At 38.9% G+C, this 15,576-nt stretch overlaps 1 protein-coding gene across 1 annotated transcript; it reads left to right on the top strand.

Annotated features, from left to right (window-relative positions):
* Positions 1-2,311: 2,311 nt before the first annotated feature.
* On the top strand, positions 2,312-12,632 carry LOC136701835 (E3 ubiquitin-protein ligase TRIM63-like). Its single transcript, XM_066676576.1, has 4 exons — positions 2,312-2,432; positions 4,531-4,655; positions 5,888-6,002; positions 11,367-12,632. Exons 1-3 carry the CDS (start codon positions 2,362-2,364, stop codon positions 5,977-5,979), a joined length of 288 nt encoding a protein of 95 aa, XP_066532673.1. The 5' UTR covers positions 2,312-2,361; the 3' UTR covers positions 5,980-6,002; positions 11,367-12,632.
* Positions 12,633-15,576: the final 2,944 nt, after the last annotated feature.

The raw sequence follows: 15,576 nt of genomic DNA, 5'->3' as shown, positions 1-15,576 counted from the left end.
AACAGGTAGCATCTCTGTCATTCCTGGCGTTGTGGGTTCAAGACCCGCATCAGGTCACTGCCTTTGAGTTTAGTGGATTCTTCCTGAATTCAACTGGTAGGTGGACTGGCTGTACAAAAGTGTCCAAATATGTGTGTGTGGTGCCTGATGGACCTGGGTTACAGACAGTGAATGACTGAATGCATCTATGATTATGTTAGATTAGTTAATAGTACTTAATATAATTGAGTACCAGAAATGCATATTTTTATAGCTATACCGAGCATTAAATGAAGTAATGGACACTTAAAGTAAAGGTGTATGAATACTTCTGACATTTATGTTTATGAGTTTTTAACATTAGGGCAACTATTTGCCTTAGTTTTTTTTTTTTGTTTGTTTGTTTGTTTTAGCTCTGCTACCCTATTCAGGTTTACTGTGTTGCATTACCACAGAAACACATTTGTAACTCCAACGTTTAGTGTTGTACCACATACATTATGTGTTTACTTTAATGCAGTTTGCAGTCTCCTGAATTTGGAGTCAGTCCCTCCTTAATGTAATGTAACTGTAACAGCAAAATTAAGTCAGTGTTTACCCACCTGTGTAGCAGGAATAGAGCAATATCCTCATTTCTTGTAAATGAACACTTTGTTAATTATTACCTTAAAATTACCACATTAAAATTATTGTGATGCTTTACTGACCTGAGGGAGAATAAAGCCTCTATCGTTGCTACCTTAGCTCAGCACTGCAGAGACTGCACTATGTAACTTCTGGAGGAGGGTAGGAAGCCTAATGATGCTGCAAAATGACTAAATTGTATTCTAGAGAGTAGTTTCTTATCTAAAAAAGAAAAAAATCAATGCACATTAAGTGTGAAGACATCAACTGAAACAGCGATCAATAACTGGCCAGTGACACATCACCAAACACTTTTAATGTACCACACCTTAATATATGAGAGACATTTAAAAGGAATTATGAGGTGGTTTCCCCAGACAGGGATAAAACCTAGTCCCGGACAATATCCTAATGGAAAGTCACAAATCAAAATGCTGTGTAGTCTTAGACTAGGCTTAATCCCTGTCTGGGAAACCATCCCTAATATATTTTAGAACACCACACTTCAATAGGAGACATTGAAAAGAACATGTATCTTGGTCCCATAGGAGTGGCAATGCAGCTTTGTGTGTGTTCCATGGGCTGTGTGTGTACCATCATGGTCCTGGGAGGGGAAAAGCAGCAGTTTAAATACCTGTGGAAAACAAAAAATAATTTATAATAATATAAATAATGATATATCTGGGTGTGTAATTGTTGGAAAAAATATAGTGTATTTAACAGAAATATTTGATTATTATATTTTTGTATATATAGTGTCACTGTCACTATATTTAATTCAAGGGTCCTGGGGTTGTGATTTTGACCCATGTCTCTGGTAGGGATGTCACACCAGAAGTGTGTTGTGAATGCCACAAAAATTCCACGATTCTTGATACCAAAAGACAAAAATAAACCAATGAAACGAATGCTTGTCAACGGGTTGTGGTGGGTCCAGAGCCTACCTGGAATCATTGGGCGCAAGGCAGCAACATACCTTGGAGGGGGCGCCGGTCCTTCACACATATGGGGAACATACAGTCACTCACACCTGTGGACACTTTTGAGTTGCCAATCCATCTACCTACATGTGTTTTTAGACAGTGGGAGGAAACCGAGCACCCGGAGGAAACGCACGCGGACACGGGGAGAACACACCAAATTCCTCGGAGACAGTCACCTGGAGCGGGGACTTGAACCCACAACCTCCAGGTCCCTGGAGCTGTATGACTACAACACACCGTGCAGCCCCACATGTCAACACAAATGCTTTTATTTAACCAGTCTTCTTCCAGCACAAATAAAATAATGGTGTTTCTAACAGTACTCTAGCCCTTTAAATGCCAGATGTGTTGGAAGGTGGGAGCTTCACCCTGATTGGCTGTAGAGCGAGGAAATCTCTCTCAGACCTCTCCTCTCCTATATTTAAATTGTCTCAGTGGGTGAAAAAGGCAGGTAGTGAAATAAATCTAATCATATTTATTGTCTTGATTATTGTTTGTTGAGTTTGTGGCTGCCAAATAAAACCGTTCGAGTCGCCTCTCACGCTGCGTGGGTCCATTAGACGTTGAAACCGAATGCGCTCTGCTGAAGTACGGGTCCGTGTTTGTCCCGCCTCCTTGATTGCGCATCGCCATAACTTGGCCCCTGATTGGTCTACAGACGTGATTGACGTGTCGTTGGACAACAGAGAGATTAAGCTATACGGGGGTCATATTTTAATCTTTATTTAATTATTTGTACTTTTGTAAACCTTTTGCCAGTTCCCTTTACACAAACATGAGGATTACTAACGAACGGTTTGATGGAAAGACTCAACATTGGTCTCGTTTTGAAGGGAACAGGCTAAGGTAAGTGCCCGTACACTTTGTGTGTGAGTCACTTGGGTTCTTTTGAGGCTTTGTGACGCAGTAGGTTTGTTTGGTTTGGACTCAAACGCTAAATATTTCCATAGCATATATAACTTTTTCAACCAGTTTCAAAGTACCTGTTGCCGACGCCATTCTTCGTGTTGGTGTTGTTTTTAGCTTTCTCGGTTTATTAGTGTGTAGGCTTATTATGGGGACCTCGTGTGGTCTGGGAGATCTATGAAGCTGTTGGTATCCCCGGTACCACAGGAAAAAAGAACCGTGTGGTTTTCAGAATTTTGGTATCGACTTTGTACTGAAGAATCTGTTATTGTGGCATCCCTAGTCTCTGGTATTCGATATGAGTTTGGTGTGTTCTCTTTATGTCTGCTTGGGTTTTCTCTGAGTGCTTCCTCCCACAGTCCAAAAACACACGTTGGTAGGTGGACTGGTAATGTAAAATTATCCATAGATGTGAGTCAATGCGTGATTGCGATTTGCCTTGTGATTGACTGGCATTCTGTCCAGACTGTATTCCAGATTACTTATATAACCGTCAAATAAAATGAATGAATTAGTGATGTGTCGGTCGCGAACGAACCGGTTCAAAGAGCCGGCTTTTGTAAGTGAACGATGAGAGCCGGTTCCCGTCTAAGACCGAGCCATTTTTTTCTAAGGCTTGTCATTCAATCAATCCGAGAACAACAAGCAAGCTCCAAGCCTCCAAGCTGAGACACTTGGTTTTCCTGAATGCCAATCTGCCTTCCAAAAAATAGTTTAAGAAAATGTTAAATCAGTTAAATGTTTGTTGACAGTTGTGGTTGTTTTATTCACTACCGTTGAATGCTGCTGTTTTGCACTTTGCATTGTAATTGTTTATTTTATTACCCAGAAATGGATGATTATATAATTTAATAAGCTATTTTGTAATACCTACCTTTTGGGTTCCATTGGCTATATTTCAGAGTTTACAAGTGATTTTTTATTAAGGTGTTTAAATAAAAATCCATTTATTTATACAATTGAATGTGTGAGTGCAATCAGTGAGTTATTACAAGACAGCCATAAAAAAATTGGCCATTGCAACACTATTTATTATTTTTAATATTGAACAATAATATTTTGTCCATATAGTCATGTAAAATGTAGGTAATATTGTTCTGTACCAGTGGAAATAAGTGGTAAAACAAAGAGCCATTTAGGAGCCGAAAGAGCCGGCTCTTTATGAAGAGCCGAGCCAAAAGAGCCGAAATTCCCATCACTAGAATGAATGTTTTATTATTAGTAGTTGAATACTGATAATGAAACAATATAAATGACAGCAGTCTGCTCAGTATGGAGTTAAGACACAGTGCTGGTTGCAATTGAGATAAGAGGACCATAGGCTTTACCCTTTCAAAGTAATAATGCTGTAGCTATGAAGGTAAAGGGGAAAAAAACAAACTATAACCATCAGGGAAGAGCAGAGCCCACACAGAGTACTGCATGCGGCATTGATAGCTCTGTGACATCCAGCCGATACAGTGTGACAAATGTGTGTGACAAAGTACTTCTGGCCATGGCACTAATGACCCCTATAGAAACCCCTTGAAGAGAACCCACAAAACAGCCATTCTCCTGGTGGAATGTGCCCCAAGGTTTCCCAGAGACAGTGACTCCAAACAACCAGAACAGCCACCATGGAGCAAGCAGCAGAAGAGGCAAACTGTCTGAACATTTGTCAGAGGTAGTAGATGGAAGTTTGAGAGACAAAAGACAAACTGCCATTTCGGGGACAATAAATATACTTAAAGCATGAGCATGAGTTGCTGCACTTGTTTGTGTGAGGCTGAAGTTGGTTTATTTTCCCACTTCTAATTCAACTTGTGGTTTCCAGAATGTACTTGCTGCAACATTTAAGGTGGAATGGAAATCTAATTAAAGACTATGGTGATTCTGAAATATTTTCCATCCTCATAAGTTGTCAGGTGTTACCTGAGGAGACTTGAGCATTGATCCCTGCTACTGTTTTACTGCACAATGAGGAAATACTGCAGCTTTTCATCACTGTCCATTGTTAGTTGTGTTTTTTTCCCCCTGAAAACCACCATGTTCTTTACAGAATCACAGACATTGCCAAAGCATGTACCACGGAATGGACAGAGGTGGCCTATGAGAGCATGGTGCATTTCACCATTCATACAGAAGGGGTGGCCACCATGCTGAGAGCCATTGACTTCACCACAGGTAAGCAAATGAGTGTGGGGACCATGAAGTTCAGTGTCTAGAAAGTAAGAAATATTTAGAAGCAGTTCATGGCATCTTTAATTAAATGTAATTACTCAATTTTGGGCAATGTGGCAAATGAATAGTTGTTTTTAAAATACAGTTTTTAAAAACATCTACATAAAAAGTCTAATATTGGTGTTCTTTACCCATTTTAATTTTTCATTCCACCTTAAACAGCCAAATATATAAAAATATATTTTTATATACTGTTTAATTTCTTTAAAACACCTTAGTCTGCCTCAATTTATTTAAAACACACAAAATGTTTATTCCTTTGAATCATGTCACTATATGCCTTCTTTTTTAAGATATCTTTCAGCTGTCACTGTCTCTCACTTTCTTCATATAAAACTGAAAAAACTCTTTACATCTTTAATCTTACATATCTCTGTTCATTTTGTCACTTCATGGCTAAAATGTTTGTGACAGATTTTGTCTACCTGGCAACTTGGGATGTGTGAACTGTAATGTGATTGCACAGAGAGTGGGGATCTAAGGCTGAAACACCAATATTTCTCAAAGAGAATATACTGATTTTAGCACTAATTTCAGGAATGCCAGTGCTCCAACTTAGCCTGTTTTCTTAATTTCTAATCAGTCACTGTGATGAGTTCAGTGTGTCTGCCCATTACCAAGACTAAGATGAACATTACAGAATGCATACATGTATCATTCCTTACCTTGTGTCTCTGTGGTCCTGAATGTCAGTGAATTGTCTGTCTCTCATTGTACTCACTGAGTAGCACCCCATAGTGAAGTATAGATTGGGGGGTGGGGCTGAATCTAATTAATTATATTTAAATATACAGTAAATATATCAAAGGTTGTTCTATTAAAGTAGTTATCCTGGTTATATTTTCTATGTTTTGTCATATTTCACATGTAGCTCTTTCATCAATTTCTGAACATAAGTATTAAAAATCAGTTTATTATTTATGGTAGGTGTAACAACAGCTGCCATAGTTATTAGTTGCGTAACAACAGCATGAACAGTGATACATGTAATTTCTGTTTACAATCACAATAACATTAGATTCCAATTTGACAAAAACAGTTCTCCAACTAGACAGCTGCTTGTGGTGGGAAAGGGACTGTGGTCAGTTTTGGTCTTGAGACATGCCTTGTTCTTGTTGAAAAAAACTTTTGATGACAAAGTGTTAAATCATGATTTGTTGGTGATGTCTCTCTAGGTGAGGATGGGGAAGACGATTATGATCTGGATGAAGGACCTGACAACCAAGCCTGTCTTCCTGGTACCGTATTAGAACCAAGGAAAGACTAGTTCATCTGGTGTTCCAGATTATGGTCAGTTATTCCATCTACATATCATGGGCAATCATAACACTAATAAAGATAAATATAATTATGGTGTATTCAAATGGGTAATCACTTTTGCTCCCTCAAGGTGAAGGATCCTGATTCTGTGTGAAACAAATTGTCAAAATAAGCATAGAACTCATCGTAACCAAAATGACTTCCAATGACTTATTTATTATTGACTGAATCATAGTGAAATGTCATGCAAATCTAAGTTTCTACACTGAGAACCTCTAAAACACTGTTGGTAATGAGTCAATTAAAATAAAAATAACATTTTGGGTAAGAACACTTTATATTCTAATTAGTGTGCTCATTTTATGTATTGACACAGGATAATGTACATGGGAATTTAGCATGTTATTTTTTAAACACTAATAATTTTTACCAAATTTGTAGAACCTAGTTGCGTATCAGTGGTTTTAACAATGAGCTGTGCTGTAGCATTAATTCACTCTATTAAAACCTGTTGTCTAATGCTGAAGCTCTCCCTGAAACATTTGCTCATCAAATTAAGAGATTCTAATTCTAATTGAAAAAAATTATTTGAACTACATTGAAATATTATAAAGTAAAAACAAAAAAAATGTTTTGCACAACAACCACAACAATTTTATCTTCCTCCTAAAGTTACAAGGAAATACTTTATTATTGTTCTTTATTTTTATAGCTATAGACACTACAAATATAAATATAATTCCATTGTGTTGATCTGACATTAGGGCAGCACGGTGGCACAGCAGGTAGTATTGCTGTCACACAACTCCAGGCACCCACTTTGGGTGACGGTGAGGAGTTTGTTTTTTTCTCCCTGTGTCTGCGTGGGTTTCCCCCTATGGACCAAAAACACATGTTGGTAAGTGGATTGGCGACTCAAGTGTCCATAGCTGTGAAGGACTGGCACCCTCTACAGGCTTGCGCCCAGTGGTTCTGGGTAGGCTTCACAACCATCGTGACCCTGAACAGACTAAGCGATTACAGACAATAAATGAATGATTTTACATGTATTCATTTATTCATTCATTATCTGTAACCGCTTATCCAGTTCAGTGTCGCAGTGGGTCCAGAGCCTACCTGGAATCATTGGGCGCAAGGCGGGAATACACCCTGGAGGGGGCGCCAGTCCTTCACAGGGCAACACAGACACACACTCACACCTACGGACACTTTGGAGTCGTCATTCTCCGTGTGTTTTTGGACTGTGGGAGGAAACAGGAGCACCCAGAGGAAACCCACGCGGAAAACACACCAACTCCTCACAGTCAGTCACCCGGAGCGGGAATAGAACCCACAACCTCCCTGGTTCCTGGAGCTGTGTGACTGTGATGCTACCTGCTGCGCAACCTATTCATTTAGCTAACATTATAAAAATCCATTATTGAAATCTTCAGTCTTAAGAATGGACAATGCAGTTAGTCATGATTAACTGAAGGAATTTTTGCAGTAAATTATGTCATTTTTTTTATGATGACTGCGGGTCATCACTGAGGTTTTCTCCCTTCAGATTTCTGAACAGCAGATTGTAAATCTTCATGAACCCCAGTTCAGTTAATTCCACTTTTATGAATTACAGATTTTTTTTAATGATTGTCTTTTTTTTAATATATGAAAGCCTTCATGTCTCCTTTATACTGAGCTCCATTTCATAGGTTCTGCTGACTTAGGACTCTTCAGAGGTGCCATAAATACTTGGATAATGTACATGCCTTCTCTCAACACAGTAAATTGCTCATCCTGTTTAGCCCTCAAGCCGGCTGTTCACCCCATGGCAAGAACACTGCAGCCTTCAAACCGAATGCAGCAAATGCTCTGTGTGGTGTACGCCATGAATAGATTCTGTGCTTGAAGCTTGATGACTGATAACGCTGATGATGAATGAAGCTGTGATTTATTACATTGCACATGAGCTCCAGAATGAATACTTGACATCACCTGCCTCAGGACACTGAGACACAGCTTAGACACATGGTCCTTTCATATGTATAACGTTATGAGCACCAACAAAGAACTACAACAAGGATGGAAAGATCCAATGTCTATAGCTCTGGTTGAGAGTATTTATTTTCTCACAAAGTAAGAGCTGTAATGCATTTTTATAATATTATATTAGTTTTATAAAGATGGAATGAACGTTGATAAGCAGGCTCATCTCAAGCCAGGTTATTTATTTGGGAAAAAATATATCTATATATATCTTTATATCTGAATTCCATTTCATTCCTAATTTTTGTTTCTAGTTCTTTAAATCTCACCATGTTTTCTGCATTTCAGAAATCATAGGGTTGTAGTTGTACACCTTGGCCTGAAAGACCATGTTCCAGCAGGCTATTTTGAACAGAAGAGTTTTTCTGGAGTCCTGAAAAGATAAGGGGGAGGGCCCGAATTTTTTTTCTCTTTTGCTCTGGAGCATTGATTTAATATCAACTAATCACAAAGTGTCCTGTGTGGCCACTCAAGTTTACTTATGACTTTTCATGCAGTCAAGTGAAATCTGAATGTGATCCGATCACAAAGGAGAGAGAGAGGGAGAGGCCAGTTTAGCTCTCTCCTGGTCTAAAATGGCTGAGGGATTGAACAGTGAGAATGCTGAGATAGTTGTTCCATTTGAAAGCCTCTAGTAACTAAGTTTAAAATCAGATTTTTAGACACAAGTCACCAATCCACCTACCAATATGTGTTTTTTGGACCATGGGAGGAAACCGGAGCACCCGTAGAAAACCCACTAGGACATGGGGAGAACACACCAAACTCCTAACAGTCAATGGAGTGGGACTTGAACTCACAACCTCCAGAGCTGTGTGACTGTGACACTACCTGCTGTGCCACCCAAGTTTTAAACAAGTGGGTTATAATTTATTTATTTTTCCCCATAGTGTAATAAGGAGAGATTAAGTGGAAATTTGAAAACAGGTTCTCCTGAGATTTAAATGTATGGTTCAGAAATATTACAAAGAGTTAGCTTCCTTTTTGGGAAGCAGCTCTCAGTTTGAATGAGTTTGCTTTGTTCTGAGATGGCTTATTATCTGTTTTGTGTCCTACCACATGCTGTGCATTATTTATACTGGTTATGTTTGATTTGTTTTCTTTTTGCCCACTGTAAATCAGACAGCGGTTTGTAGGAGAGCAAGCAGCCTCCTCAGAGCTCAATGGCTGATTTAAAACAACTAGGCCCGCAGGGCACAAACAGTCTTGCTATCTGGAGCAGATTGCAATGGCAGGTTCTCAGAACTGTTCCTAGCGGCCTCCTCCTCTTTCCCCTCCCTTTCGGTACATGGGCGCTTCACATTTTCTCTCCGTGCCATTACTTAATAACTGCTGTGGTCGTTATGGCAGGGGATATATGGCTGTCTGACTGCGCCTGTGCCCATGGGTTCTGACCTTGTCAAGAGCTGTCGACCTGCTGATGAATTTATGGAGGAGCTCAGGAGAGCCGAGCCCAATTGATTGGGGATCCAGCAGGGTTTGAGCATGTTTGTGTATGCAGACCTCATAAGCTCTGGATCGATGGACGATGTGTTAGGTCACAAATGGCTTCTTGTGACAAAAAGGGGACGAGGAAATCCCACTCAGGGTGATGGAGATTCTGATTAATTGAGGGACAGCTTGCTTGTCAGTTGGGCTTTTCACTTACATGAGCTAAAATTATAGCCATTTTCTTCACAAAGCGATGCAAACAGCCAGAAGAAATGAATAAAGTGGGCCGTTAAAGCAGTGGCTGTTAAGTATGTCCAGTGTTTGGGACAGAATAAAAAAAACAATTTATATAACAAAGCAACAGAGCCTACTCCGACTTCCTGAAAACGAGGGTTGGTGTCAAAACACATTTATTGACGGCTCCTACTTCTTGTCCCCATTTTTCAGTAACCTAAAAATAGACCCAATCGAAACTCCCAAGACTGAAGACTCCTCCCAAATTCAGTTTCCAGTCCAGCCTTAAACAGGTGTTTTTTTCTCCTTAATCCCTCCAAGCACAACAGCTTTTCTCGCTCTCTCTATTTAATTCATGTTAATTCTGTATTATACTATGGATTTGATGAATGAGTCTCCACAGTAAAAAAAAAAACAGCATTTACCATCCCACGTTGTGGATGTGTAATGTATTAATTTTGGACTGTTTTTTTTCAATCAGTAGGCGTAGATGAGGGGAGCTTACAGTGACTGCTGTTAAAAAGGAATCTGAAAAGCATCAAGTGCCTTTACCACGCATAAGATGTTGAAAACGTCAGACCAAAGCCCTGTTTCTCCAAAGACAATGGAAAGCATTTTAGTGTAAAGTATGATCCAGAGATATTTTTTAGGTGATGATGTTAGCTGAGTATTTCTTCTTATCTGTTTGGGTTGTTTGTGCATGATTATTTACATTACGCTGCTTAAATATATTCACAATTAAAAGAAAAAAAAGAAAAACATTTTGCTAGCTCTCCAGTCTGTTTGTATGGTAGAAACCTGTCTAGTGTATGTGCGTTTATGAAGACCCAGTGTCAGTAAATGGCTAGAAAAATAAAAGGGCCTCAGTCCTGTGTGCTAGGCTTTGCTCAGAAAACAGCATCTGTACAACAAATAGATCGAATATTGAAAAGCATGAACTGAGATGAGGATTTTGCTCTATTCCTGCAACATAGGTGGATAATATTATTTACTTATTTTTGCTGTTTTGTCTTAAGGTGGAAATGTCTCCAAATTCAGGAGAGTGCTAACTATAGGAAGGCGCAAACAGACCAAAGGGCTACAAAACTAAACAACTCGACTTACAAATGAGTTTCTGTGGTAATTCAAACATAGAAGCATTTTACCACAATTGTAGACATTACCAATGTAATTAAGTCAAAATGTAATGTTGCAGTCATTAAACTAGAGGGTCCTGGGGTTGGGAGTTCAAGCCCTGCCTCGGGTGATTGTGTGTGAGGAGTTTGGTGTGTTCTTCTCGTGTCCACGTGGGTTTCCTCTGGGGATCTGATTTCCTCCAACAGTCCAAAAACACAGATTAGTAGGTGGATTGGCCGTGCAAATCTGTCCATAGTTGCGAGTGTGTCAGTGAATATGAGGTGCTCTGCGAAGGACTGACGTACAGGGTGTGTCCCTTTTTTGCATTCAGTGATCCTAGGTTTGCTCCGGACCCACTGACCTGAGTAGGATAAGTGGTTACAGACAATCAGTGAATAGTTTTGCAATTGTACCAGTATGAGATGATTCAAGATTTGGTGAGGGGAAAATTTATATGAAAAAAAAAGTTAAAATGTTGTGGATAAGATTGGTGACCCATGCTCTATACGGTTAGACTGAGACTGTACCAATTACTGAAAGGCCTTGAACGCACTTAGGCTCTAATTTTATTTGTTTCTTTCTTTCTAGGCATCAGCACTGACCTCTGTACCTGACAGTATTTTTACTTGAGGATATTCTGGACTTGAAACTGTTTGCATTGGCTAGGATGCATTCGTTTGGGTTGGACCCCAAGAAAAGACTCCACTGAAGCCTGTAAAAATGTTAAATTCATGTCGCCGTCGGGTTAAATACACATATCTACTAAAAGCTTTTCAGGAACAGGAAAAATATTGTATTTCTCTCACAGTAACAGTAAAAAATAAACCACAGATAATGTGATTTATACCCATTACAGCTCAAATGTATAAATATATTTATTGGGATGCTGCAGTGTATTCTCCCAAAACACTGCCGTTATGAATCTTCCTGATTACTTTATTGGATTGAAATCAGCATATTTAAAACTTACTGTGATTACATTTACATGATTAATTATAGCCACACTGGTCTAATATTTCACGTGAGTAAAAGTAAAGAGCCGTTAACTTCAGCACCGATACTATGGAGTGAGATCACTGTCTTTTATGCGAGAGTGCAAAAACGACACTAAATCAAGCAAGTCAGACTCAATGAGCGCATTGAATCAAGAAAACAGCAAGAGCAGAAAATCTAGCACTGTGCTCGCTTTCTGTTGGAGGAAGGGTATCTCTGCAGGCCGGAGGCAGCTCCAAGTGGGCCGTACAGCTCCGAGTAAGCACGGAAGGACATTTTAAGCATGACTCAAGCACGTCTCTGGCTTCGAGATATGTAGTTGGCATAAAGGCTCTGAAGATGACCCAGAGGCTAAAGAATCCTTTTTATTTGTTTTTGAAAACGGGTGATATGGAGCTGTTTCTGAAAGCTTGTGTTGATGAGCAGGGTCTCAGGGTCAATGCGATGTTTGTGGTTATGACATGCCCCTCACCCCAGAATTTTTAAGGCATGGAAACTGGACTGTAGGGCCCTCACCTCAATTCTTAAGGCAGAGATACTAGACTGCAGGGCACCTTATACACCACAGTTCAGATAGTGTGTGTAGTTTGATACTTTTAGAAACCTACCGAGGCTGTCTGGTTAACTTTGATGTCGTGCTTTGTGTAAAATGACCTGCACAAAATAGGTATCCTAGGTATTTTCTTTCTTCTAACACATTTCTATAACTAATGCAGCTCAAATTGCTGTTTGAGAATTGTTTGGAAGTTTAAGAGAATGTCAGTGAGTTCTTTGGGATATTGTGTTAGATTATTGTGTATTTTTTAGTACAGCTGTATGCCTGGTGACCATGTAATAACTGTTTTGTTTTCAGTATTAATATTGTGCCTTGTAAACATTGAGTACATTATATGGAGTACATTTTCAGCATTATGTGATTTACAGACTTATTTGTGGTTGGCTTAATATGTGTAATTCTTGCAATAAAAAGAGAATAACCATTTAACTGAGACCACTGAGAATGATAATGTTTGCTTATATATAGCCTACTACTCACTCCCTAACAAGAGACATGACAGTAAATATGGGTTCATCAGCACAGCTCAGTGCTGGGGTGCTATATATTCTTCGCCTGGCATTAGGTTCATGTTTCTCTAGTCCAGAGAATCCAATTCTATTCTATCCAATTCTATCACAGTATTTCTCTACAGGGATTAGAGATGCAGTGTGTACACGTTTGCACATCTCGGTTAGTAATGGGTGCAACATAATGTAGAATACATTCATTACAAATTTGTCCTCAAATATTTGTACATATGGTGTATTTCTGAAATAAATTAAACTGAATAAATTAACTTTATTAAAATAAATTGATAGCCCTTCGGGCGGCACGGTGGTGCAGCAGGTAGTGTTGCAGTCACACAGCTCCAGGGAACTGGAGGTTGTGCGTTTGAGCTACACTCCATGTGACTGTCTGTGAGGATTGGCGACTCAGTGTGAGTGAATGTGCCGCCCTGTGAGGGACTGGTGTGTTCCTGCCTTGCACCCAGTGATTCCGGTTAGGCTCCGGACTGGACCCACCGCGACCCTGAATTGGATAAGCAATTTCAGACAATGAATGAATGAATGATAGTCCTTCTACAAATTCACATGCACAATCCAGGTAAGAAGAAAGGGAGGCTTTCTGACAGTCTAAGCCAGTGTTATCCAACTCTGGTCCTATTCTACCTGTTCAAACAAACTTGATTCAACTAATTTTGTGAGTAGGGTGTTCCAGGACCTGGTTCTGATGCCAAATCAAAGCATATGTGATCATCTGAACACAAAGAGTAATACATAATACTCTACAACCAGGACATACTTCTATAAAGAATCATTTAAAACCATGCAAAGGAACTAAATGAAGTACAGTGATTTTCTCTGAATGTCTGTTTATATTATATGTTGAGCCAAATTTCCTGACAGGTTGCACCACTATCTTGGAGTTCATTATACCATAACTATATTACAGTGAATTTCCATCTTATTAGGTTCACCTAACTTGTAGCTACATGCACTGACTATACTGTCATATACACCCACTACGACTGAGTGCTCATGGTAGGTTTGCTGAATATTATGATTATTTGCAAATTATTAGCACTATTTCTCCCATGTTTATTTATGGAAAGGAGCTGTTTTAAATATTTATTTGAACAGTGGGCCATTTTCTATAGTGTTACTTAAGGGTTTACACATTTAAACTGTTTATAATCCAATACTGTGCTGAGTACAAAACAAATAATACAGTCCTATAGTTCTGTAATCAAATTAAAATAATGATTGTAGACATGAGAGACCTAATGGATTTCTTACGTTTGCAGTTCACCCCATAATCAGATTACCAAATGTATATAATTAAAATATCAGAAGTGCTATGTATTTCGTTTTCACTGAAACCTAATATTTTAAACTATATAACTAGTAGAGGGTATCTAGTCCTTTTTCAAATCACAAAGGCTGCTTTTCCTACATTCACCTTCCCAAAAAACATTGATCGCCCACTTGCTGCGTACGCCCCCCAACTTGCTGGCCTCCGGCCTGCAAAGATATGTAGTTGGGTGACCAAAACCTCAAAGTGCTCTGTGTATCTCGCGAACAGATGTCACATTATACAGCTTTTAAAACCGTGTTTTGTGTGCATTACAACCATGCATTAGTTGTTTAAATAAAATAAACCACTAAAACTAAATTGTTGTGCATTTCTTCAATATCTCATTGCTGATTTGGCAGAAAACTTTAATGTATGAATAATATATTCTGTTACAATACATAAAACAGTAATATATTAAAAATAAGTTTAGAATACACTTATAACACACCCTGATGAGGCACATTGGGAAAACTATACTGTTGTAATTACATTCACAGTGTTGCAAGTTGGCACTTCGTATGATATTCGGTTAATATCTAAAATTATAATATTCTTGCACAAACACTTGAGCAGGGCTTTCGATAATACATTTACATTTATTACTGTGCAAATCCATTGCCTGTTTTTTCATTAGGCGAGGCTCATATGGGCTTGCTTTATGAGGTATTTAACATGAGAGAATTTTGTGTGCATGCCTTCAAGCTTCAGCTTTAAGAGTGCCATCACTAGGAATCGGTTACCAGGTTTTGAATCTGTGACGTATTTCCTGTTAAAACCAAGAAGCCAGCAGATTTTTGAGAAGCAGCTCAAATTTTTGAAGCGAGGAAAAAACGCGCACTGAAAATAGTGAAACATGATTAAGGTTACCAACCGCCCCGTATTTGGAAAATAATAACGGCGTTCTGTTTGGAAACGATACGGTAGGCGTTTTATTCCGTATTTCTGAGGTGAAACTGTTAAGACGAAGCTCCACAGCTCTCCCTCAGGCAGAGCGATAAGCTAATACTCCACATCAGGAGAGAACGTGCTTCACATTGGTTGTCACTATAGCCAATCAGCAGCCAGAGTTAGCTGTCCATCATTCTGTGCTGCAGCCAATGGTGTCAAAGTCCTTCCTAGATAAACTGCACAGGAATACAGTTTTAATCTTACTTTAATAGCCGATCAGAGATATTCAGTTTAATAAATATTAAACCATATTTGTTTTAATGAATTGCACAGGTTCATGTATAAGTATGTTCAAACTGGGAATTCAGCATGCACCCTGTTGATAAATTGAAACATTTAAGAGTTCAAATCAAATCAAATCAAATTTATTTATATAGCGCTTTTCACAACTGATGTTGTCACAAAGCAGCTTCACAGAATTCCAGTAAGACAAGATTTGACATGAAATGTAAAGACAAATGTAAA

This window comes from Hoplias malabaricus, chromosome 7 (assembly GCF_029633855.1).
Source record: "Hoplias malabaricus isolate fHopMal1 chromosome 7, fHopMal1.hap1, whole genome shotgun sequence".
NCBI lineage: Eukaryota > Metazoa > Chordata > Actinopteri > Characiformes > Erythrinidae > Hoplias > Hoplias malabaricus.
Note: the sequence above shows the minus strand (reverse complement) of the source record. Positions and strands in the feature narration are given on the sequence as shown.

Coding starts and splice junctions, on each gene's coding strand:
- LOC136701835 (XM_066676576.1), top strand. CDS start 2,362: ATGAGGATTACTAACGAACGGTTTGATGGAAAGACTCAACATTGGTCT. Junction 2,433..4,530: donor TTTGAAGGGAACAGGCTAAG/GTAAGTGCCCGT, acceptor TGTTCTTTACAG/AATCACAGACATTGCCAAAG. Junction 4,656..5,887: donor AGCCATTGACTTCACCACAG/GTAAGCAAATGA, acceptor ATGTCTCTCTAG/GTGAGGATGGGGAAGACGAT.